The sequence below is a fragment of the Pongo pygmaeus genome, chromosome 5 (genome assembly GCF_028885625.2).
Source record: "Pongo pygmaeus isolate AG05252 chromosome 5, NHGRI_mPonPyg2-v2.0_pri, whole genome shotgun sequence".
In the NCBI taxonomy this organism is placed as follows: domain Eukaryota; kingdom Metazoa; phylum Chordata; class Mammalia; order Primates; family Hominidae; genus Pongo; species Pongo pygmaeus.
Window position 1 is genome coordinate 129641855 of NC_072378.2, and position 27096 is coordinate 129668950.

Genomic DNA, 27096 nt, shown 5'->3' on the forward strand with positions numbered 1-27096 from the left:
TTGTAAAGAAAAGAGGTATAATTGGCTCATGGTTCCATCAGGCTGTACAGGAAGCATGGCTGGGGTGGCCTCAGGGAACTTTCACTCATGGCAGAAGGCAAAGCTGGAGCAGGCATCTTCACACAGCCAGAGCAGGAGGAAGTTAAATAACCAGGTCTCATGAGAACTCTGTCATGAGAACAGCACTAGGGGGGTGGTGCTAAGCCATTAAAACCACTCCAGTGATTGAATACCTCCCACGAGGCCCCATATCCAGTATTGGGGATTACATTTCAATACGAGATTTGCATGGGGACACAGATCCAAACCATATCTGGTAGAATATTAGCATTCTTGGCTACTTAAAGAATATAGTTTTTCTAGCCTTTAGCAATTATTTATATATAAGACCGAAAGAGGTTAATCATCAAAGTAGGGATTTGTGAGACTGCATCTAATCATGGGTGGTAATAGACTGAAGGAATAAAAAGGAACAGTTGGCAAATAAATAAGTCAATAAATATTATCATAAGGAAAAAACACTATAGAAAGAAAAGTTATTTTTATTTTGACTTTCTTTTTTTTTTTTTTTTTTTGAGATGGAGTCTCAGTCTGTCGCCCAGGCTGGAGTGCAGTGGCGCAATCTTGGCTCACTGCAACCTCCGCCTCCCAGTTTCAAGTGATTCTCCTGCCTCAGCCTTCCAGGTAGCTGAGACTACAGGGGCCCGCCACCACGCCTGGCTAATTTTTGTGTTTTTAGTAGAGACAGGGTTTCACCATGTTGGTCAGGCTGGTCTTGAACTCCTGACCTCAGGTGATTCACCCACCTCGGCCTCTCAAAGTGCTGGGATTACAGGCGTGAGCTACCGCACCCAGCCTTCTTTAGACTTTTTTTTTTTTAATTATTCTACTCAATAGATACCAAGCTAAAAATTTATATTCTTTTTGAATGTGTAATACATAAAGCATGTGGAGGTCAAATTACTATGATTTTCTCCAGTGCAATCTAATGGAGCACCACACATTTAGACTCTGGAGCATGTTTTATTCCCTGTGGACAAGTTCCTTTCGATTGCTCACGTAGGGATTTAGGGGGTGTTTTTAATGTTATATTCTATGCCTTAAAGGAAATCTTCAATACTTGTGCAATACACTTTTTCTCCCCAAATCTATTTGCTCCTCCTCTTTGGTCCCTCAGTTTATATTATCGCCTCTATTTCAGGTTCTGGGCGACAAGCATATCTGTTCTTTTGTTGTTGTTCTTATCTTTTTTCAACCATCATCCATTTGATAGCATTAATATTCTGAAATGAGTAGTTTCATCTTCCATGGAATTATTCTTGGACCATCAAATATTTCATAGTTGAATTCTTTGAACATCTGCCTGGGATGTTTAGCAGAAGTAACTACTCTTTGTCGCTTCTCTTTCGCAGTTTGTGGAGATGAGTGCACTGGCCTTCTTCTCGGTGACTTGACTCGCCTGGAGCAGATGGTCATGAGCATCAACCTCACTGGTCCGCTGCCTGCGCCATATAAAATGCTGTATGGTCTTGAAAATATGACTCAGGAGCTAAAGGTAGGTTGGTGCAGTCACAAGCAAGGGCCAGGGACAAGGTGACAGAAGCTTCACAAGCGGTATTGGCAGTAATTGGTAAATGTTTTTCCCACAGCCCCAAATCAAGGGACACAGCTGTTAGGGAAATTCAGAGACTTTCTTAACCAGTGTTTTTCAAACTCAAGACCTATAATATACAGATTTCTATTAAGAGAAAAGAGTCTCATGTACCCCCCAGTGTCTGGCCTAAATCAGTTTTATTATGTCACTTAAATATGTGCAAACATAAAATCAGGTATAAACTCTTTATACTTATAGCTCTATAAAATTAAAACAAATTAATCCTTACAAAACCAATAAAATTCAAATTAAAAACATTAATATAAAGTAACATGATTTTGGCTGAATGGAAATTGCTGCTTGCAACAAGAATAGGATATTGACTATTTCCACACAGTTCTTCCACCAGAAGTGATGTGGTAACTCATTTCTCCTACCTTACCACATTTGAACCAGAGAGCCCCCTGCAAAGGGTCCTGGAATGAATGTGGGAATCACTTGACAAGTTTATGTGACTAACGTGCTCAGTCTGCCATAGGATCAAACACAGGCAAATGTAGACACTGAGATCAGGTGACCATATTCATATCTCAGGTGCCTAGCCTGGGATCCAGAAATGCTTAACGTTAATATTTAAGGTTATCGTCAAAATGAAAACACATGATTAGAATCTTGTACTAGAGAGCTACAACTAGCAGACCTTTAAAAGTTCTTCAACAAGCACCAGTTTGATAAACACTGTTCTAAATTGTGGTTAAAGCTTTTGGTAGTTAACGAGGTAGGAGAAAACATTAAGGAAATTGGGGTTGTTTCACCTGATTAAAAAAGATGAAAGGTGTCAACTTACTGTCAGCCAATTATCAGATATTTATTAAGAAATTATAGAATACCTCAGCATTGCACTTGGTTCCCTGGGGATTTCATGACTCTTTTAATATCTTCACTACCCTTAGGAAATGTAGATTCTATGTGCTTTAAAAATAATCATTAAACAATTATCAAGCAATTAGCAAAAATGCATAATGACCATGTGTTTTACAAACATTCAAAGTACATTAGAGTACAGAGACTGGAGAAATCAGTAAGATTCAGAGTAACCAGGGAATGTACCATTACTGAGAGTATAATTTCTGTTGGAATTTGAAGTGTAGACACAATTTTAATAGAGAAGTATTTGTTGCTTTAGAGGAAGGCATCTAAGATTTATTCACTAGGCATTGGTAGATATTCTTTCAGGAGATATATTCTTTAAGTCTGACCGTAACCTTTAAGGTAAGTAGTATTATCCCTATTTTCCAGAAGAAGAAACCAATAATGATGATAACAAGAATAACATTTATTGAAAAGCTAGGCAATTGACTGAAGTCTTAAATGGATTACCATACATAGCTTTTACAGAAACTCCAAGAAATAGGAAAGAAGTTGTCATGGTCTGAATATTTACATCTCCCCAAATTTATATGTTGAAAGTCTGTCACAGTCCATTGGAGCTGCTATGACAAATACCATAAACTGATTAGCTTATAAACAATAGAAATATATCTCTCACAGTTCTGAAGCTGGGAAGCCCAAGATCAAGGTACCAGCATTTTCAATGTCTAGTGAAGGCCTGTTCCTCATAGAGGGTGACTTCTTGCTATGACCCCACATTTAATTCATTTAATATCTGGATACTGAGGAAAAGGATAGCTAGCTCTCTGGAGACTCTTTAATAAGGGCACTAATCCCAATCATGAAGGCTACATTCTCATGACTTAATCACTTCCCAAAGGCTCCACCTCCTAATATCATCACACTGGGAACTAGGATGTCAACACATGGATATTGGAAGGACACAAACATTCTGACTTCTGCCGTGTGAGGACACAGGGAGAAGGCAGCTGTCCTCAACAGATCCATGTGAGCAGAGGCAGTGGTGTGCATTAGATCTGTCTGGCAGATATTAAAAGTCAGACCTGCTAGTGAAAGATAAAGCTGGAGACTTCAGTGAGGCAGGGTGATATGATGGACAACCTTGAAAGCCAGGCAGAGGAACCTGAGTTTACCTTGTGGTCCTGGTATTCAGGGAAGTGAAGAGTTTTAATGAAAAGAATGCTGATCAGTTATTTTCCTTGTATATGGAGAGAATACAGAAAAATAAATTAAACCAGAAAAGCAAACATTTTAGTTGAACATAAAACATTTTAAAAGTAATACTTAAGCAATGGATGATGAAGTAAAGAGGATCCTATAGAAGAGGCTCCAATCTGTGAACATCATCTAAGCCAAGGGATTAAGTGACCCATCCACTTCTGGCTGGATATTGATCCAGATGACCTGGATTATCCTTAAATTCTAGTCTTTCTTGATTCTTTATTTTGTTCTTCTTCTATCATTCACTTGACATTTGTATACTGAGGATCACCTTTTGATATTATAAAAACTTAAGTTATTTCACCTCTTTGCTCAATTTCGTTAACTATGTCAGTGCTCCCCAAGCTTCAGCCAAAGACCATCAAGGACACACGTGTGATGGAACAAAGTGGGATTTATTAACTTGTTGCAACAAGGGGCACTGAACACCATGGGGGAATTGTGGGCTGTCTCAATAAGAAGGTGGTAGGAATAACTTCTAGTATTTGAGGTTGTGCTAGATAACTTAAGGTTAGCACTCAACTGGGTGCTATTCGAAAGTGGGAGTAATTCTGTGAGTATTTTGTGAATCCTATCTAGAGGGAAGGAACAACAGAGGGAGGATAAAGCTATGATTAATAAGGAGGCAGTGTTCATTCATATTAGCCAGGAAACGGGAGGTTGGGGTAGTTGTGTGGTCTGCACAAAACCCACTATGGTTTTGTCTGCGCTTAGACATTACAGGGTAGTATCTTTTTTTCTGTTTCATTCATCACTGGTTCCGAGTGACCTTGTCTAATGTTAGTGTCCTATGAGATTATTTATGTTCCATAGGAAAAAAATATGGCCCTGCTGTTAGGCCAGTTCCTAGCAACACCGAGGACAGGCCAGTTAGCGCCTAGCCAGGTCTCTATGTTAAGGCCTGCCATTCTCTTTTTTTTTTTTTTTACCCGCGATCTGTGTCTCTGTTAATTGGAATGGGAGCCTTAAATGGGCCAGGCAAGGAGTTTATCTTAACTCTACCCCTTACTGACTGTGTGATCTCGTGCACATTTTTAACTGTCTTCAAGACAGTTTGCTCTTTCATGAAATGGAATAATACTTACCCACCATAGAGCAGTTGTGAAAATTAAATGAAAAACAAAACATAAAAAGCCTGGCACATAGTAATTTCTCAATAAGTCACTGCAGTTTTTATTATTTGCCTGAATATTTGGCATGACACTCAATGTGTAAGTGCCCAGCTGAAATAGTTTCCTTATCTTTTCTTTGAAGGTGAGAAGGCTAAGTTCCTTTTATATACAAAAATGTGTTCTGTTGAACACTATCACTGCAAGGCCATTTACTAAAAATGTTTATGGGATGGAATCTTTTTCAGCACTTGCTCTCACCTCAGCGGGCCCCAGAGAGGCTTATTCAGCTGGCAGAGGGCAATCTGAATACACTCGTGACCGAAATGAATGAGCTGCTGACCCGGGTAAGTTGGCAAAATTATGAATCTTTTGAAAGCAGATAGATTATGTCAATGAAGGAAAATTACTTCGAAGTTCTGAAATGCAAATCACCTTCTTCCTAATTCCCAATTTGGTATATAAAATAGATGTATTCTGGCTAGCTACTTCTGCTTCAAATCAAATCATAAAAATCAGTAGCATGTAGAAAAATTGGGGATACCTGGAAATTGTCAAGAACAATGACTAAAAAGTCCAGAATGACAGTGTATTTTGAGAACTTTATTCAGTAGCCTCCATGGTAAAGTTTTTATCTGTTCTGATTTCCAAAATCACTATCTTTGATTGTGTAAAGAGAAAGAAAAACAAATGAAAATACTTGTGGGTCTCTTTCATCTCATCGTGGAATTTTTGCATTAGTATAGAAATACAGTGTAAATCAGTCTTTCTACACAAAAGAGGAAATCTTCTCTATTGTGAGACTCCAAAGTACTTAAGACACTTTCTAAAGTCAGAATGTAAAGTCCGTGTTGCATTTATCAGGCTTTTTAAAGAATTGGAAATTTTAAATTTTCAAAACTGCGATGGTATTAAAAACTTTTTGCTGCTAGAGAATGAAGAAAACAACATAAAGCCCGCCATCTTGTGGCCGGAAATATGCATGAAGCGAGAAACGGGGCTGCAAAGTAGAGATTTAATTTGATTATCTAAGAGCTTTAAATGATAAAGAATGTTGGAGCTAGAAGCTTCCTGGGGATTATCTAGTCCATTTTGTATTTTAAAGAAGAGCTGCCTCGGGCCATGACAGTGAAACGAATTAACGATGGCCATACAATTTGCTAAACCCAGGGACTTAAGCTGGACCCAGTCTCAAGATTCCCACTGGCCCAGTACTTTTTCTACATAGCCTGCTGTCGGTTTAGGAAAATATCCACAGGGAAATCAAATAGGCTTCTGAGCACATAATGCTAAACAATGGCCCTGATGCTACAATAGCGTACTAAACACTTTTTCAGAATCTCATAGCAACAATATAGAATGTACAGATACAACACGGAGTTTCTTGCCAAATGTGTGTAGACATTAGATTAAATTGAGTGCATTTATCTCATATTAATTTAATATGAAATAATTCATATTTGTTATAAATACGAATTTTCTAACAGGTCATGGCAGAATAAATCAATTTAACAAGCACACATAAATGTTCATAACATACAAAGCCTAAGTTAAGTGTTGGCAGATAAAAAATATGAATGAGGCTCAATCTGTCTTCAAAGAACTTTGAGATGTGTGTGTGTGTATGTTTGTGTGTACATCAGCATTTAAGTGTATGGAGGACAATATTAGACAACTGCATGCAGGTATATAATAAAACATGAAATAAAATAAAGTTGGAAGAAATTCTTGAGAAATATTTAATAATAGAACAATTTCATCTACTTAGGGGTAATTAGAAAAAATTTCATGTAATAGATGGCATTTCATTCATTCATTCACTTAACTAATACTTTTTGGGGGTCTCTCATGTTCTAGGAATTATGACACTGGGGATAGAGGTGTGAGCAAAACTGCGCAGTCCTTGCCCTCATTGGCTTAGTATAGTCTAATGATCTGACCTTAGAGACACAAGAAGTATTTCTTTTCTTTTTTTGAGACAGAGTCTTGCTCTGTCACCAAGGCTGGAGTGCAGTGGTGCGATCTTGGCTCACTGCAACCTCCGCCTCCCGGATTCAAGAGATTCTCCTGCCTCAGCCTCCCAAGTAGCTGGGATTACAGGTGTGTGCCACCACACCTGGCTAATTTTTTTTGTATTTTTAGTAGAGATAGGTTTCACCATGTTGGTCAGGCTGGTCTTGAACTCCTGACCTTGTGATTCTCCCGCCTCGGCCTCCCAAAGTGCTGGGATTACAGGCATGAGCCACCGCACCTGGCCACAAGAGGTATTTCATTAAAAGTGTCAGATCTTTATTATGTCTCAGCCTATACTCTTTATCCTTTCCAGTGGATTCTCTCACGCTATGTTTTTTAAACAGACTTTATTTTTTAGAACAGCTTAAAGTTCAAAGAAAAATTGAGTGTAAAGTTCAGAGAGTTCTCATATCTACTCCCTGCCCCCACAACCTTCCCCACCAGAATGGTACATTTATTATAGTCGATAAACCTAAGTTGACACCTCCTCATCACCCAAAGTCCATAGTTTACATTAGGGTTCACTCTTGGTATTGCACATTCTATGGGTTTGGAAAAAGGCATTATGACATGTGTCCACCATTGTTGTAAAATATAGAAAAGTTTTACTGCCCGAAAACTCCTCTATGCTTCACCTGTTCATACCTCCCTCCTCCTTGACCCCTGGCAACCACTCATATTTTTACTACATCCATAGTTTTGCCTTTTTTGGAATATATAGCTGGAATCATACAGTGTGGTACTTTTTCATATTAGCTTCTTTCCCTTGGTAATATACACTTAAGGTTTCTCCGTATATTTTCATGACTTTATAGCTCATTTCTTTGCAGTGTTGAATAGTATTTCATTGTCTAGACATATCACTGTTTATTTATTCATTCCCCTACTGAAGGACATCTTGGTTGCTTCCAAATTTTGACAGCGTGAATCAAGTTGCTGTAAATATCTTTGTGCAGACTTTTGTGTGGACTTAAGTTTTCAACCTATTTGGGTGAATATAAAGGAGCATGATTGCTGGATGGTATGGTAAGAGTATATTTAGTTTTGAAAGAAATTACCAAAATGTATTCCAAATGGTCTTTTCTATTTTGCATTCCCACTGGCAATAAATGAGAGTTTCTGTTGCTCCACATCCTCACTAGCATTTGGTGTTTTTAGTGTTTGGATTTTGTCATTCTAATAAGTGTGTATGGTATCTCATTCTTGTTTTAGTTTGCAATTCCTTAATGACATATGATGTCGAGCATCTTTTCATATGCTTATTTGCCATCTGTATATCTTCTTTGGTAAAGTGTCTATTTAGGTCTTTTTCCATTTTTTCATTGGGTTGTTTTCTTGTCGAATTCAGAGTTTTTTGTATATTTTGGGTAATAGTCCTTTATCAGGTATGTCTTTTGCCATTATTTTCTTCCCCTCTGTGGCTTGTCTTGTTCTCTTGAGAAGTGTCTTTCACAGAGCAGAAGTTTTTCATTGTAATGAAGCCCAGCTTATCAATTAGGTTTCTGCTTGTTGAGCCTTTGGTGTTGTATCTAAAAACTCATTGCCATATCCATGGTCATCTAGATTTTCTCCTATGCTATCTTCTAGGAGCGTTACAGTTTTGCATTTTACACTTAGGTCTATAATCCATTTTTAGTTAATTCCAATACTATTTTAAAATAAACTTTTTACTTTACAGTAGTTTTAGATTTCAAAAAACTTGCAAATAGAGTACCAAGAGCCTTCACATACTCCATTCCCAGTCTCCCCATTGTTAACATCTTACATTAGCATGGTACATGTGTCATGACTGATGAGCTAATACTATTGATATATCACCATTAACCCAAGACTATATTCATATTTTTTCAGTGTTTACTGATTTTTTTTTACTGTTTCAGGATCCCATGCAGGATACTACATTACATTTAGCCATTGTGTCTTCTTAGGGTTCCTCTAGATTGTGACAACACTGTCAAAAATACCGTAACAGTGTTTCTGATGACTTTGACAGTTTGGACAGGTTTGTGTGTTTGGTAAGCTGTCCCTCAATTGGGGTTTGTCTCATATCTTTCTCATGATTAGAATGGAATTATGAGTTTTTGTGGGAAAAACTTCAGAGGTAAAGTACCATTTTGATCACATCAAGAACCCATGTGACCAATATGACTTATTACTGTGGATATTGACCCTGATCACCTGACTAACGTAGTGTTTGCCAGATTTTTCCACTGTAAAGTTACTCTTTTATGCCCTTTTCATACTCTAATACTATTTTTATCTGCCCATTCTTCAGATTCAGTAACATAAAAGGTGTAGAAATAGGACTACTGAAAGCAAAGATCACTTTGATGGGTTGAGAAGGGGGAGGAAATGTAAATACTCATTAATTACTTTTTTCCTACCTTATTTATAATTAGAAATATATCTTCCATGCAGACCATAAATACTCAAGTCAACATGACCAATTCTCTCTTTCCCTGTGGTCAAGCTGCATGACAATCAAAAGGTGAATTAATACAGATGGAATTATAATTAGACAGTTAGATGGTTTCATTATCCAAAATCAGGCTAAGTACGCTAATGCCTCTATCTCAGAGTCATGAATGATCCTGCAGTTGTGACCAGGGTATGGGAAATGCAGTGGCCACAACTTCCAATTACCCATGACTACATTAGAGGAGACAGTGCCCTAGACTAGGACTGCACATTGGAAATACCAGGAGCCCTATCTCACACCCATAGGTTGTGATGCAGTTGGTCTGGGGTAGAGTCAGACCACTGGGATATTCAAGAACTCCCCAGATTATACTGATAAAGAATTACTGTGATCCTCTAGTTACCTAATAGCTAAGACTCTCTTCCCTCTGGAAAATGCCTTAATTGGTACTGCCAATCATTTTTTTTTTTTTTGAAACAGAGTTTCACCCTTGTTGTCCAGGCTGGAGTACAATGGTGTGAACTCAGCTCACTGCAACCTCCACCTCCTAGGTTCAAGCAATTCTCCTGCTTCAGCCTCCCAAGTAGCTGGGATTGCAGGCACCTGCTACCATGCCCAGCTAATTTTTTTTTTTATTATTATACTTTAAGTTTTAGGGTACATGTGCACAATGTGCAGGTTAGTTACATACGTATACATGTGCCATGCTGGTGTGCTGCACCCATTAACTCGTCATTGAGCATTAGGTATATCTCCTAATGCTATCCCTCCCCCGTCCCCCCACCCCACAACAGTCCCCAGAGTGTGATGTTCCCCTTCCTGTGTCCATGTGTTCTCATTGTTCAATTCCCATCTATGAGTAAGTACATGCGGTGTTTGGTTTTTTGTCCTTGCAATAGTTTACTGAGAATGATGATTTCCAATTTCATCCATGTCCCTACAAAGGACATGAACTCATCATTTTTTATGGCTGAATAGTATTCCATGGTGTATATGTGCCACATTTTCTTAATCCAGTCTATCATTGTTGGACATTTGGGTTGGTTCCAAGTCTTTGCTATTGTGAATAGTGCCACAATAAACATACGCATGCGTGTGTCTTTATAGCAGCATGATTTATAGTCCTTTGGGTATATACCCAGTAATGGGATGGCTGGGTCAAATGGTATTTCTAGTTCTAGATCCCTGAGGAATCGCCACTCTGACTTCCACAATGGTTGAACTAGTTTACAGTCCCACCAACAGTGTAAAAGTGTTCCTATTTCTCCACATCCTCTCCAGCACCTGTTGTTTCCTGACTTTTTAATGATTACCATTCTAACTGGTGTGAGATGGTATCTCATTGTGGTTTTGATTTGCATTTCCCTGATGGCCAGTGATGATGAGCATTTTTTAATGTGTCTTTTGGCTGCATAAATGTCTTCTTTTGAGAAGTGTCTGTTCATGTCCTTTGCCCACTTTTTGATGGGGTTGTTTGTTTTTTTCTTGTAAATTTGTTGGAGTTCATTGTAGATTCTGGATATTAGCCCTTTGTCAGATGAGTAGGTTGTGAAAATTTTCTCCCATTTTGTAGGTTGCCTGTTCACTCTGATGGTAATTTCTTTTGCTGTGCAGAAGCTCTTTAGTTTAATTAGATCCCATTTGTCAATTTTGGCTTTTGTTGCCACTGCTTTTGGTGTTTTAGACATGAAGTCCTTGCCCATGCCTATGTCCTGAATGGTAATGCCTAGGTTTTCTTCTAGGATTTTTATGGTTTTAGGTCTAATGTTTAAGTCTTTAATCCAACTTGAATTAATTTTTGTATAAGGTATAAGGAAGCGATCCAGTTTCAGCTTTCTACATATGGCTAGCCAGTTTTCCCAGCACCATTTATTAAATAGGGAATCCTTTCCCCATTGCTTGTTTTTGTCAGGTTTGTCAAAGATCAGATAGCTGTAGATATGCAGCATTATTTCTGAGAGCTCTGTTCTGTTCCATTGATCAATATCTCTGTTTTGGTACCAGTACTATGCTGTTTTGGTTACTGTAGCCTTGTAGTATAGTTTGAAGACAGGTAGCGTGATGCCTCCAGCTTTGTTCTTTTGGCTTAGGATTGACTTGGTGATGCGGGCTCTTTTTGGTTCCATATGAACTTTAAAGTAGTTTTTTCCAATTCTGTGAAGAAAGTCATTGGTAGCTTGATGGGGATGGCATTGGATCTATAAATTACCTTGGGCAGTATGGCCATTTTCACGATATTGATTCTTCCTACCCATGAGCATGGAATGTTCTTCCATTTGTTTGTATCCTCTTTTATTTCACTGAGCAGTGGTTTATAGTTCTCCTTGAAGAGGTCCTTCATGTCCCTTGTAAGTTAGATTCCTAAGTATTTTATTCTCTTTGAAGCAATTGTGAATGGGAGTTCACTCATGATTTGGCTCTCTGTTTGTCTGTTGTTGGTGTATAAGAATGCTTGTGATTTTTGTACGTTGATTTTGTATCCTGAGACTTTGCTGAAGTTGCTTATCAGCTTAAGGAGATTTTGGGCTGAGACAATGGGTTTTTCTAGATATACAATCATGTCATCTGCAAACAGAGACAATTTGATTTCCCCTTTTCCTAATTGAATACCCTTTATTTCCTTCACCTGCCTGATTGCCCTGGCCAGAACTTCCAACACTATGTTGAATAAGAGTGGTGAGAGAGGGCATCCCTGTCTTGTGCCAGTTTTCAAAGGGAATGCTTCCAGTTTTTGCCCATTCAGTATGATATTGGCTGTGGGTTTGTCATAGATAGCTCTTATTATTTTGAGATACGTCCCATCAATACCTAATTTATTGAGAGTTTTTAGCATGAAGAGTTGTTGAATTTTGTCAAAGGACTTTTCTGCATCTATTGAGATAATCATGTGGTTTTTATCTTTGGTTCTGTTTATATGCTGGATTACATTTATAGATTTGCGTATATTGAACCAGCCTTGCATCCCAGGGATGAAGCCCACTTGATCATGGTGGATAAGCTTTTTGATGTGCTGCTGGATTCGGTTTGCCAGTATTTTATTGAGGATTTTTGCATCAATGTTCATCAAGGATATTGGTCTAAAATTCTCTTTTTTGGTTGTGTCTCTGCCCGGCTTTGGTATCAGGATAATGCTGGCCAAATAAAATGAGTTAGGGAGGATTCCCTCTTTTTCTATTGATTGGAATAGTTTCAGAAGGAATGGTACCAGTTCCTCCTTGTACCTCTGGTAGAATTCGGCTGTGAATCCATCTGGTCCTGGACTCTTTTTGGTTGGTAAGCTATCGATTATTGCCACAATTTCAGCTCCTGTTATTGGTCTATTCAGAGATTCAACTTCTTCCTGGTTTAGTCTTGGGAGAGTGTATGTGTTGAGGAATTTATCCATTTCTTCTAGATTTTCTAGTTTATTTGCGTAGAGGTGTTTGTAGTATTCTCTGATGGTAGTTTATATTTCTGTGGGATCAGTGGTGATATCCCCTTTATCATTTTTTATTGCGTCTATTTGATTCTTCTCTCTTTTTTTCTTTATTAGTCTTGCTAGCGGTCTATCAATTTTGTTGATCCTTTCAAAAAACCAGCTCCTGCATTCATTAATTTTTTGAAGGGTTTTTTGTGTCTCTATTTCCTTCAGTTCTGCTCTGATTTTAGTTATTTCTTGCCTTCTGCTAGCTTTTGAATGTGTTTGCTCTTGCTTTTCTAGTTCTTTTAATTGTGATGTTAGGGTGTCAATTTTGGATCTTTCCTGCTTTCTCTTGTGGGCATTTAGTGCTATAAATTTCCCTCTACACACTGTTTTGAATGTGTCCCAGAGATTCTGCTACGTTGTGTCTTTGTTCTCGTTGGTTTCAAAGAACATCTTTATTTCTGCCTTCATTTCGTTATGTACCCAGTAGTCATTCAGGAGCAGGTTGTTCAGTTTCCATGTAGTTGAGCGGTATTGAGTGAGATTCTTAATCCTGAGTTCTAGCTTGATTGCACTGTGATCTGAGAGATAGTTTGTTATAATTTCTGTTCTTTTACATTTGCTGAGGAGAGCTTTACTTCCAAGTATGTGGTCAATTTTGGAATAGGTGTGGTGTGGTGCTGAAAAAAATGTATATTCTGTTGATTTGGAGTGGAGAGTTCTGTAGATGTCTATTAGGTCTGCTTGGTGCAGAGCTGAGTTCAATTCCTGGGTCTCCTTGTTGACTTTCTGTCTCATTGATCTGTCTAACGTTGACAGTGAGGTGTTAAAGTCTCCCATTATTAATGTGTGGGAGTCTAAGTCTCTTTGTAGGTCACTCAGGACTTGCTTTATGAATCTGGGTGCTCCTATATTGGGTGCATATATATTTAGGATAGTTAGCTCTTCTTGTTGAATTGATCCCTTTACCATTATGTAATGGCCTTCTTTGTGTCTTTTGATCTTTGTTGGTTTAAAGTCTGTTTTATCAGAGACTAGGATTGCAACCCCTGCCTTTTTTTGCTTTCCATTTGCTTGGTAGATCTTCCTCCATCCTTTTATTTTGAGCCTATGTGTGTCTCTGCACGTGAGATGGATTTCCTGAATACAGCACACTGATGGATCTTGACTCTTTATCCAATTTGCCAGTCTGTGTCTTTTAATTGGAGCATTTAGTCCATTTATATTTAAAGTTAATATTGTTATGTGTGAATGTGATCCTGTCATTATGATGTTAGCTGGTTATTTTGCTCGTTAGTTGATGCAGTCTCTTCCTAGTCTCGATGGTCTTTACATTTTGGCATGATTTTGCAGCGGCTGGTACTGGTTGTTCCTTTCCATGTTTAGCGCTTCCTTCAGGAGCTCTTTTAGGGCAGGCCTGGTGGTGACAGAATCTCTTAGCAGTTGCTTGTCTGTAAAGTATTTTATTTCTCCTTCACTTGTGAAGCTTAGTTTGGCTGGAGATGAAATTCTGGGTTGAAAATTCTTTTCCTTAAGAATGTTGAATATTGGCCCCCACTCTCTTCTGGCTTGTAGAGTTTCTGCTGAGAGATCCACTGTTAGTCTGATGGGCTTCCCTTTGAGGGTAACCCGACCTTTCTCTCTGGCTGCCCTTAACATTTTTTCCATCATTTCAACTTTGGTGAATTTGACAATTATGTGTCTTGGAGTTGCTCTTCTCGAGGAGTATCTTTGTGGCATTCTCTGTATTTCCTGAATCTGAATGTTGGCCTGCCTTGCTAGATTGGGGAAGTTCTCCTGGATAATATCCTGCAGAGTGTTTTCCAACTTGGTTCCATTCTCCCCATCACTTTCAGGTACACCAATCAGATGTAGATTTGGTCTTTTCACATAGTCTCATATTTCTTGGAGGCTTTGCTCATTTCTTTTTATTCTTTTTTCTCTAAACTTCCCTTCTCGCTTTATTTCATTCATTTCATCTTCCATCGCTGATACCCTTTCTTCCAGTTGATCGCATCGTCTCCTGAGGCTTCTGCATTCTTCACGTAGTTCTCGAGCCTTGGTTTTCAGCTCCATCAGCTCCTTTAAGCACTTCTCTGTATTGGTTATTCTAGTTATACATTCTTCTAAATTTTTTTCAAAGTTTTCAACTTCTTTGCCTTTGGTTTGAATATCCTCCTGTAGCTCGGAGTAATTTGATCATCTGAAGCCTTCTTCTCTCAGTTCGTCAAAGTCATTCTCCGTCCAGCTTTGTTCCATTGCTGGTGAGGAACTGCATTCCTTTGGAGGAGGAGAGGCGCTCTGCTTTTTAGAGTTTCCAGTTTTTCTGCTCTGTTTTTTCCCCATATTTGTGGTTTTATCTCCTTTTGGTCTTTGATGATGGTGATGTACAGATGGGTTTTGGGTGTGGATGTCCTTTCTGTTTATTAGTTTTCCTTCTAACAGACAGGACCCTCAGCTGCAGGTCTGTTGGAGTACCTGGCCGTGTGAGGTGTCAGTCTGCCCCTGCTGGGGGGTGCCTCCCAGTTAGGCTGCTTGAGGGTCAGGGGTCAGGGACCCACTTCAGGAGGCAGTCTGCCCATTCTCAGATCTCCAGCTGCGTGCTGGGAGAACCACTGCTCTCTTCAAAGCTGTCAGACAGGGACATTTAAGTCTGCAGAGGTTACTGCTGTCTTTTTGTTTGTCTGTGCCCTGCCCCCAGAGGTGGAGCCTACAGAGGCAGGCAGGCCTCCTTGAGCTGTGGTGGGCTCCACCCAGTTGGAGCTTCCCGGCTGCTTTGTTTACCTAAGCAAGCCTGGGCAATGGCGGGCGCCCCTCCCCCAGCCTCGCTGCCGCCTTGCAGTTTGATCTCCGACTGCTGTGCTAGCAATCAGCGAGACTCCGTGGGCGTAGGACCCTCTGAGCCAGGTGTGGGATATAATCTCCTGGTGCACCATTTTTTAAGCCCGTTGGAAAAGCGCAGTATTCGGGTGAGAGTGACCCGATTTTCCAGGTGCTGTCTGTCACCCCTTTCTTTGACTAGGAAAGGGAACTCCCTGACCCCTTGTGCTTCCCGAGTGAGGCAATGCCTCGCCCTTCTTTGACTTGCGCACGGTGCATGCACCCACTGACCTGCGCCCGCTGTCTGGCACTCCCTAGTGAGATGAACCAGGTACCTCAGATGGAAATGCAGAAATCACCCGTCTTCTGCGTCACTCACGCTGGGAGCTGTAGACCAGAGCTGTTCCTATTTGGCCATCTTGGCTCCTCCTCTACTCATTGTTTTTAAATGAAGGAACCTAATTCCCTAATATCCCTGGGTAAAGAAGACATTATTCCACCCAAGAACTCATATTTAAAATGTATTTTGATATATTTTAATTAATGTATAAAGTAAAAAAATTACATAATCATATATCTCTTTCAATGCATTTTGATTTGTTGCCATTTTATTTTACTCACTGGAAGAACCCAAGTTCCTCACATATGAGAATCATGTTTAACATATTCAAACTGCCCTACAGTATGTGTGAAATATTAAGATGCTTTTTGATGATGACTCTGCTTACCTCTATAGCTATTGTCCTTAGCTCCTTTCTTTTCTCAGAGCCAAAATTTTTGGAAGACTTGGAGACAAGTCTGTATTTATTTCTCACTCCACTGCTGCCTGGATTTTCACTCCCAGCCCACTACTGAAACTGTTTTTATAAGATAACCAATGACAATCTGGTAACTAAATCCACTGGATACTTATTAATTTTACTTGAAATCTCTGCAGCTTTGATCTTTCTTTCCTTCTTAACATACTGTCCTCTCTGTGTTTTTCTCTTAATTCTCCAACTTTTCATTCTAAGGCTCTTCCTCTCATCATCCCTTCAAAGTTGGTGTTCCTTGGGGACTAGGCCTCAGTCCATGTTTCCCCTCACTGTATAACTCTTTCTTAGGTCTTCAATTGCCATGTATAAGCTGTTAATTCATAAATCTATATTTTCAAGGCTGACTTCATTCTCATGCTTTGGTCCTATGTGCCTTACTATGGATTGGACATCTCAAACTAAACTCATCATTTCCTCTTAAAGTTCATTAGTTCTCCTATTTAGAACATCTCAGTGTTTTATCCTCCAGTATGTGCCCAATCTCCCAAAGAGAAATTAGCAGGTTGCCCTTCACTCTCCTCCTTCTTTCACCCTTCATCAAATTCAGTTTCCTTGTATGGTGGCTCTTTGTAAGCCTTATGCAACTCCAACCAGTTGTTATTTATCTGGCAGAGTGAACATTCTAAATTACAGATCCTATCATGTCATCCTCTTCCTTAAATTGTACTATGGCTTTCCACTTTTTTCAGGATGACATTCAGCACTCTCCCACCATGATCTAATCTCTGCTTCTCTCTCATCTCTCCCCACTACTCATGGTCTGGTCATCTGGACCCCTGTGGATTGAGGGTATAAGCCAGAAACCTACAAATTTTCTTTGGTGCCTCTTTCTTCCTCATGATGCTCCTGCTTATCCAATTCATTATCACACACTGGGCTTCCACTTGTGTGTATGGCATTCATCTCTACTACCCCACTCTCATCCAATCTCATATTGTGTAGTTTGGGATTACCACATTTGTTTTTTAGCTGGTCTCTCTGCTTTTACTCTTGTTCTCCTCCAAATCTGTTCTCCATAATGTAGCCAGAATGAATGTTTGCTATTCCAAATGTGAATACGTCATCGCAGTGCTTACAAACTCTTCCCCTGACTTCCCTTAGGCTCGTAGGATAAAGACCAAAATTCTCCCCTTGGCCACATCTCCCACCACTTGTGCCCCGGCCATCTGCACTCCAGCCATACTGTCCCCTAGCCACTTTGTCCCACCACAAAGCATCGCCACACATTTCTTTATTTTGCCTTAAAGGTAATCTACCTCTCCCTACATTTTGTTAATTTCTATTAATGCCAGTATACCTTTCAAATCTCAGCTCGTGAAAGCCCTCTATGCCATCACAGGGGTTCCAAGATTCCTCCTGTGCTTATCTTATACCACTATTTTTCCTCTAGTTTGTAGTTATAAGTTTATCTACATGATCATTTGACAAATAACTATCTAGTTCACCAGACTATAGACTCCTAATGGGCAAGAAACCTTTTTGTTTCTTATCAGAGTATCACGAATATTATACACATAATAGGTGTTGAGTCAATATTTGTTTAATTAATTGTGAATAATTTTAAAAGCATTGAACAACAAGATGAAATGTAGACAAACCCAAAATAAACATTGATTTTGCATTCTTTAAAATGCATTAAAATCAGGCATATATTTATAATTACATTGTTGAATATTTTATTTTGATTGATAAACACCTCTTAACTGTTTATATTCTGTAAGGGGAGAATGCTATGTAGTAGACTGAACTGTATAAAATATTAAAATTTAGCTTCACTTATATTGTATTTTATTGCCTATTGAATATCAAATTTAATGAAAATGAAGCATTTCCAAAAGGATGAAACTAGTTTTTAAGTGATTTAAGTGCCAATATTATAAGTTTACAAGATGTTATTTATAGTTTTTAAAAGATTTCAACTGCTAACAGTGTTTTTTATTTCTCCTTTTATATTTTTAAAAGATATATATATAATATAAAACAAGTCATATCTTTTTGGTTTGGAACTTTTAAAATTGGCACGTGAAATATTTAGGAAGAAATTCCACGTGGAACTGGCTCATTGTCATTCCATGGGGTCAGCTGGTTGCTTCTTCTTTCGCTGTGTGTTGTTGGTCCTTACGGCTTGCCTGATGAGTGCTTCACTACCACTTAGACATATGGAGCTGGTAATAATGGAAGATGACCCTTGAGAGTATCATATAAATGATTTGATCTGAAATTTAATTTTATCAGGAAACCATATGAGTCTGCAAATGCAAAGGTAGACGGTATCTAAGCAATGTTATCTATTCAGTAGTTAGGTTTGCTCCATTAGATTCTAGTTTTAACATAAAGAAGGCAGAAAATGAAACACACTGGTAATATCCAATCAAGAAAATTATGTGCAGATTTTAAGAGGCACAGTAAGAACTGCTTGAGCTAAAGCAGGAAAGTAATAGCTACATTGTTCGGAAGTAAATTAACGTATGCCTAATGGTAATGCATGCTGCCTACATATAAATACTCTAAAAAACAAAACAAGAAAAAATAGAAAAAGAAATGAGAAAAAAGAAACCTAGCTGAGTGAATGTCAACATAAAAAAAAGGTAATCAAAGGCAAGAGAGATACAAGATACTGTGTAAGGCATCATTTACAAAGGAACACTGTAAAGATTGCAGAATAGAGGTAAGAGGATGTTAAAATAAGAAAATCCAAGATAGAGAATGAAAGGAAGATTGTACAACATATTAGGATAAATGAGAAGTTATTTGTCAAATACTCAAAGGACAAGATAATAGTGAATAAGAAGAAGGATGACTAAGAGATGGAGATGGTAATTTAATAAAACACAGAAAGAGCCAAACTGAATCAGACAGATAGTTCCTATCATGCAGTATTTAGCATTCATTCGTAACGTTGTCAATAGCCTGTCCTGGGTAGGACTGATTTTTGTGAATTTTGCTTTGACAGTGATACCACTGTCTATCACCACTACCCGTAGGTGATAGTGCATTTGTCATAGGCTTCTTTATGAAGTGTCTCGTGGATATTTTTGACAAGGGTGACTCTTCGACTTAATTACTGTGTAATGAGACATGATTTTAAAAAATATATCTAGATGATGTTCTGATATTATTTTGAGATGTGTTAATTCACTGAAAGCCAACGCTTATATACTTAAAGTATACATTAACTGGAGCAGTGTCCTCCACTCACCTAGAATACTCCAGTTTTTCATGTATTTTACTACTCTTTCTGGATGTTAGCCAAACACAAAATAATGTTGGGTACAAACAAAATATAAGTCTGTGAGACAAAAAAAAAAGTGTATTTCATCTCCAATTCCCTGTACATGTAAGTTCAGATAAGTCACTTAACCTCCTCATACCTTCATTTTCACCTGTGTAAAAAGAGGGATGATGCCTTCTATATATCTCTAAATTCAGGAAGAGTAAGTGAGACACACGAGAGTGCTGTAAGCCTTTGCAAACATGTATATGAATTTGGCATAACTATTCACAATAGCAAAGACAATGGAATCAACCTAAGTGCCCATCAATGATAGACTGGCTAAAGAAAATGTGGTAGATGTACACCATGGAATACTATGCAGGCATAAAAAAGAATGAGTTCATGTGCTTTGCAGGGACATGGATGGAGCCGGAGGACATTACCCTTAGCAAACAAACACAGGAACAGAAAATCAAAGACTGCATGTCCCACTTATAAATGGGAGTTAAATGATGGGAACACATAGACATGTAGAAGGGAACAATGTATACTGGGGCCTACCAGAGGGCGGAGGGTGGGAAGGTTGAGAGGATGGAGAGGATTGGGAAAAATAACTTATGGGCACTGGGCTTAATACTGGGGTGATGAAATAATCTGTGCAACAAACCCCATTATGCACATTTACCTATGTAACAAATCTGCACATCCTGCACATGTACCCCTGAACTTAAAAGTTAAAAAAATATAAAAAATACAAGTAATTCTGAGGTACAGCTGAGCCTGACTGTGTGTAACTCATCCTTTAGTGTGCTAACCCACATTAAGTTGATGCTTTTGGTGCCAGGAACCTCACATCTCCTCCTCTTCTGGAATGTAGCCTAGAAAGGAAGCTCTTCTTCTGTGTTTAGAAGGAAGGTATCTCCTTCAGTAAGCACTGTGCTGGCCCTGAAGAGTCTTCCTACCCTCTTCCTACCCACTACTCCCGCTCCCACCCCACCAGTGTGGAACTTGGTGTGTATTCAAAGGCCCAGTTTGAATTACTGTGAGGCCAGTGGCTAGAAAGCAGTGTAGTTGGGACTGGAGATTCTCATGCCTGGCTCTCCTCCCAAGCTTCAACTGTAGCTGTTGAGCAGCAGCTTCCTCTGAGCTTCTAAAAAATGCCCAGAAAACTGCCCAGCCAACCACGTTTGCTGGCAAGCATAGCACCAGGAATATGGTCAGTTTGAGTGCTGTTAGATAGGCTTTAGAATTTCCAAGGGATCGTTGGTTTGATTGTCATTGTATCCGCCAATCACCCAACATCTTTGACCCACGACAATTTGCCAGACACTATGCCTGGCACTCTGAGGAATAAAAAGTAAGAGAGATCCCTAGCCTTTTCTAATCTATCTATCTAATGGAGATATGGCAAAGCACCTAACAAAGTTACTACCCATTAGAATTGTGAATAGTGGTAATAATAATTATTTTTGAAAATCTAAGAAAAGAGAGCATGTGCTAGAATAGGTAAGGAGGGCTTCACTGAGAAGATGGAGTTGGAATTGAATCTCGAACGCTGGACTTATTTTGGATAAGTAGAGAAGAGTTAAGAAGCAAAAGTATGAACAAAATCTTTTTTTGAGAATGTTCCAAAAGAAAGTAGGCAAGAAGAATGGTAATAAGGTTGGCAAGATTGGTTAGGAAAATTGTTGTTTAGTCCTGTATATAACAACATTAGAGAATATTTACTGTAAGTTAGGCATCATACTAGGAGCTGGATATAATATGATGAACAAAACAGACCAAGTTCTCACCCCCTTAGAGCTTACCTTTGAGTTGGAGAGGTTGTCAATAAATAGGTGAGCCAATTACTAAGTAATTCTCAAATCCACGGTGCTATGAAGGAAACGTCCTGCTGCAGGAAGTGTGGAAACCTAGGTAGCACCCTGGGAACGGCCACACTAAGGAGAAGCACTTAAACTGAAAGCTGATGGGTAACAAGGACCCAGTCTTTAACGGTGTTGAGGAGAAGCTCATTCTAGGTAAAGACAATGGGATACAAGAAGGTGCTAAGAAGGGATGAGTTTTGCCTATTTAATATACTAGAACTATGCCAGGGAGGTTGATTGCATAGGGTCTTAGTGCTAATTTTTTGAACTTCTTTCTTATCATGGACTTTGTAGGATTCTTGACAATTTAGTATTGAAGTAATCATATAATCAATACTAAGAATAAAATGCATGTGAATGATGACTCTTACACATTACTACGTAAATGAAATAACCTGTACAACAGATGATAAGCCAGAGGAAGTTAAGACAATGAATATGATCTTGATCATCCAGAATTTAAGAGACAGTGTATGATACACATTTACTTTTTAAAATTTAGGCACTTTGAATTATTAATAAGAATTGGTCCACTTGGTGTGAAATTATGATCTTTTGGTAATACAGAAAATATATTGATGAAGCAAAAGAATATATTTTAAGTTTAAATTATAATGTACATTTTCTGTATCGTAAGAGACACTAGTGGTATTGATACATTAATCCTTAAGGTAAGATATTGGAAGATGACCGAAATATAGATCAAGTTCCTTAGTATGGTGTTCAGTAATATGTGAAAGTAAGAGTGGTACCATAAAGTTCAGTCAAGTCTAGACTAGAAAAATATCCAAAGCAGTTTAGACTACCAACATCTTTTTTTTTCTTTTTCTTTTTTTTTTTTTTTTTTTTGAGACAGAGGCTCACTCTGTCGCCAGGCTGGAGTGCAGTGGCGTGATCTCAGCTCACTGCCAAGCTGTTGACCTTAGTTAGTGATTCAAAAGTAACGTTTAAATAATTAGGTATGAGTACGTGTGTGTGTATGTGAATGTGTTTATGTATATGTGTCTGTGTGTAAAAAGTTATTTGACCCATCAGAACTTTGAGTGCAAACACATGCAGGAGACCAAGTTTAAGGAAATTAATGGAACGTAATTAACAACACTCACCACAAAAGCAAGGATTTGAGTAACCTAGGGATTGGATGCAAAGTTTATCCCAAAAAATTTTTTAAATCCAAAAGTGAAAATAATTCCATTATTAATATTTTAGAAGAATAAATCCAGAGCATTATAATACATTGCTTAATACTCTCCAAATTATTGTGTATATGTACTGCAAATTATACAGAAAAAAATTTAATTTTCCAATGGATTCTTATCCTTTCATCCTTTCATTTGTGATGTTAACACTTGCAGGTTGAGAAGTTAGATGATAATAGTTGGACTTTATATTCCTTCATTTGTGCAAAACCTTGAAAACTTTCATAAATTAAACCTCTTGCTGCCCTTGGAAAATCACAAAATGCAGTACAATTCCTCTAGCGTCTTTTACCATGTTCTGTGCTGGCCAGACATTTAGTTCTATTTAAAATCCACTTACGTATATTTTAAATATTAATTCTCTGGCCATGCCTAGTATGCAAGCACTCTGGTACAAGATTCTAGAGTATTAATATGCTGCCAACTTGGACCTTATTCAAAATTATATTGAGACAGTTTGTGATTCTCTAATTCATTATCTGTAGTTAGACTATCCATATCTTTTTAGTAAAAGAGAAGGCTTATATATTAGCATATGCAACACATAGAAAAATGAAGTGTAAACCTTTCAGGGTACTCTAAACCTTGTAATTTTTAAAGAAACAATGTTATACATACACCATTTTTGTTTGACTAAATATGGTATATTTTAACCGTGAACACATTGAATGCATTCCAGTGTGTAAAATGATATTTTAAACATGAATAGAGGTGAATGTGCCTGAGAATACTCTTTGGGAGGTGGGGCTGTTTTGGGATTCTGTTTTACTTTGCTGACAGTGCTGCATGATTCTGTGATTAACAAGCATATTTCTGGTGCTATCATATGGAAAAGTTAGCATTTATTCTCCCTTAACGTTTTATTGGCATCTTTGATGTGTTATAAAACAGGCATTTACTACTGAGTAGCTAAGCATTTCCCCCTCTTTGTTTCTTTAATTAACGTATTGATCTAAAACAAATCTATAGGATCAAGCTTATTGAGGCAGACAGCCTGTTCTTCTCTCAAGAGATCATTGCTGCACTCCACACACTTTTTCAGTAAATAAAATATGGACAAAACTGCAACATGTGGAGGCTGAAGATTCCATTAAGGACTTTTGGCAACTGTACCTTAAAGATATTTCAAAAATAATTGTGCTTTATTGCTTCTTCTGTGCCATAGTATATAACGAGGGTTTTTTAAAAGACCAAATACAGCTCTCTGATTTCCATTTAATGGAAGAAGTAATAAAGTTTAATTGTATACTTGAGCATGGGGCATCATTTCCAATACATCTGATCAATAATTCATCGATTGCCGTTGGCTCAAAGTAATATTTGAAAGAAAATGCAGCCAGTGGGAGCTTATCTAGCTGTAGCTTCATCATCTCTATTAATTATGCTTTTCCCAAATTTGGATCATTAGGCTACCAAAGTGACAGCAGATGGCGAGCAGACCGGACAGGATGCTGAGAGGACCAACACAAGAGCAAAGTCCCTGGGAGAATTCATTAAGGAGCTTGCCCGGGATGCAGAAGGTATTAGAAAGAATCACATTTTAATCATCATTTCTCCCAACAGAAAAACACAGAAAGGGATGACACAGGACTGGAATTTCTCTTGTTATAAGTGACATCTGTAAAATCAAAGGTTGAGTTTCAAAAAGTAGTGTGGTTAAGATATTCAAGGGTATTATCTGCTGAGAACCTGTGACATACAGTGTTAAATTAGCAACAATAGTCAGTGAATTAGTGACAAAGAGGGCAGAATAGCAGTAAATTCTTGAAACATGGCTATTATAATTACGTAAGAATAGGCAACTTTTGTTTTGTTATTGTTTTTATTTGTAAGTATTTAAAGTATTTTTCATTTTCAAGCAAGCTAATGTCATCATTCCACTTGATACATTAAAGCACCACTTTAGTTTCTCAAAACGGCTTTTCAAATACTGGGGACTGGTTTTTAATGAACATCTGTTGCTTGGGATTTGGATGTGCTACTTTATGAGAAGGTCTGGTGCATTTAGCTCACAATTCTCTAGGAGTTAGTTCTTGACATCTACTAACATGAATGAGAAAGTGGAAGCCATTTTTTGGCAAAAGCCCAAATTAAGAAACTCAAAGAATACAGATAATGCCCCTCCACACTCGCCCCCCAAAAAAACCTAGTCCTTAAATATCTGTTAAAATATAATAAACATGCATGCATGTTTAGAAATTGGGAAAAAATGCTTTTTGTTGTTTTTTGCTTGAAGCAGTAAAACATTTTTCTTGCTCTGCAATATTATGCATTTTAGATACTTTGCTTCATAATGTAGCCAAATAAATAAGGATGTGAGATCAACTTCAAGGCAGATTCTGACTGATAATTCTTAGGCATCACTGGCCAAGAAGAGACAAACTCCCAAATATTCACCACTGCAAGAAGCAACAGGGTTTTAATTTGAGAGCTAATTTGAGGCAAAGGTATGAGGTTCTGAAACAGAAATTATTTCTGCCAGAAAAATCTCAGTTAATTCGCTGTGGTTTATCCTCTGATAGATGAAGCTGTTGTACTTTCCCTAGTATTATTTTCCATTAATGCTACTTGAAGTGCCCCCTCCAACCCAAAACAACAACAACAACAACAAATCCCACTGCAGGTAGAGCATCTTCACTCTGAGTGGATCCCCAAAGGCCCTAGTCAATGCTCCAGGAACTTTCCTTTTCTTTCCACTGACATTTCAAACACCTAACACCCAGCAGCCCATCCTGGGGACTCATTTTCAATTTGTTTCAATCAAACACTGGTATGAGAATAAATGCTAGCATATGTTTTAATAGATCCTATTATCAACACTGCTTACTTTATTCTCTGCATTGAACCTTCCATCTCCCACCAAAGAGAGATGCATCGTTACCTCTTTGGTCAATATGAATATTTGCTTCTTCTGGGTGCCTAGGGCCTCTAGGTACTATTTGTACAATTTGTAGACTAACAGGAGGCAGACTGGAGATGAGATTTATCTCAGGCTTGCTCACCACTCCAAATCCCAAGTCTATACACCAGAGAAAGTATTATCCATCATCAAAGGTGTCTCTCATTCCCTAAATTATGTGTAAATCAGGTGGTCTGATTGTGTCTGTCCAGATAGGGCACCCTTTTCTAATTTATGTGAAGTGCCATGTGGGATAGCTATACTTTAGGGAAATAAGAACACTACTCACTTTTGCATGCAGGCACTATTTGGTAGAATTAATCCAACTGTTAAAATTGAATGAAAGTTCAAATTTAAATTGTACCAGAGCAACACTAAATGTTCATTGAGATGTAAATCAAAGCTTGGCAGTTTAATGGAGAAAAAAAGAAAAGGTGGGGGAAGGAACGGAGGGGAGGGAAAGAAGGGAGGGGAGGGAGGAAAAAGGAAGGAAGGAAGGGAGGGAGGGAGGAGAGGGAAGGAAGGGAGGGGAGGAAAGAAAGGGAGGGGAGGGAGGAAAAAGGAAGGAAGGAAGGAAGGATGGAAGGAAGGGAGGATAAGGGAGGGAAGGGGAAGGAAGGGAGGAAAGGAGGAAGAGAGGGATGAAGGGAGAAAGGAAGGAAGGAAGGGGAAGGAAGGAGGAATGAAGGGAGGGAGAGAAGGAGGGAAGAAGGGAGGGAGGGAAGGAGGGAAGGTGGAAGGAAGGAAGGAAAAGAAGGAAGGAAGGAGGGAGGGAAGCAGGAAGGAAGGAGGGAGAGGAAGGAAGAGAAAGGAAAAAAAGGAGGGGAGGGAGGAAGGAAGGAAGGAACAAAGGAAGGAAGGAAGAAAGGAAGGAAGGAGGGAGGGAGGAAGGAGGAAAAGGAGGGAGGGAGGAAGGAAGGAAGGAAGAAAGGAAGGAAGGAGGGAGGGAGGAAGGAAGGAAGAAAGGAAGGGCAGAAGGAAGGAACAAAGGAAGGAAGGAACAAAGGAAGGAAGGAGGGAGGGAGGAAGGAGGAAAAGGAGGGAGGGAGGGAGGAAGGAAGAAAGGAAGGGCAGAAGGAAGGAACAAAGGAAGGAAGAAAGGAAGGAAGGAGGGAGGGAGGGAGGAAGGAGGAAAAGGAGAGAGGGAGGGAGGAAGGAAGAAAGGAAGGGCAGAAGGAAGGAACAAAGGAAGGAAGAAAGGAAGGAAGGAGGGAGGGAGGGAGGAAGGAGGAAAAGGAGAGAGGGAGGGAGGAAGGAAGAAAGGAAGGGCAGAAGGAAGGAACAAAGGAAGGAAGGAGGGAGGGAGGAAGGAGGGAGGGAGGAAGAAGGAAAAGGAGGGAGGGAGGAAGGAAGAAAGGAAGGGCAGAAGGAAGGAAGGAAGGGGGAAGGGAGGGAAGAAAGAAGGAAGAGAAAGGAGGGAGGGAGGAAGGAAGGAAATGGAAGGAAGGAAGGAACAGAGGGAGGAAGGGGGAAGGGAGAGAGGAAAGAAGGAAGGGAAAGGAGGGAGGAAGGAAGAAAGGAAATGGAAAGAAGGAAGGAAAGAGGAAGGGGGGAAAGAAGGAAGGGAAAGGAGGGAGGGAGGAAGAAAAGAAGAAAAGGGAAAGAAGGAA

At 38.9% G+C, this 27096-nt stretch overlaps 1 protein-coding gene across 2 annotated transcripts in view; it reads left to right on the forward strand.

The window, feature by feature from the left end:
• The window catches only part of LAMA2 (laminin subunit alpha 2), a 648749-nt gene that overhangs the window by 487086 nt on the left and 134567 nt on the right, over positions 1–27096 (forward strand). For both annotated transcript variants that reach the window (XM_054490395.2, XM_054490396.2), the window contains exons 33-35: positions 1413–1555; positions 5085–5183; positions 23996–24107. In XM_054490395.2, coding sequence (XP_054346370.2) covers positions 1413–1555; positions 5085–5183; positions 23996–24107 — 354 coding nt within the window. The remainder of the gene's footprint in view (positions 1–1412; positions 1556–5084; positions 5184–23995; positions 24108–27096) is intronic.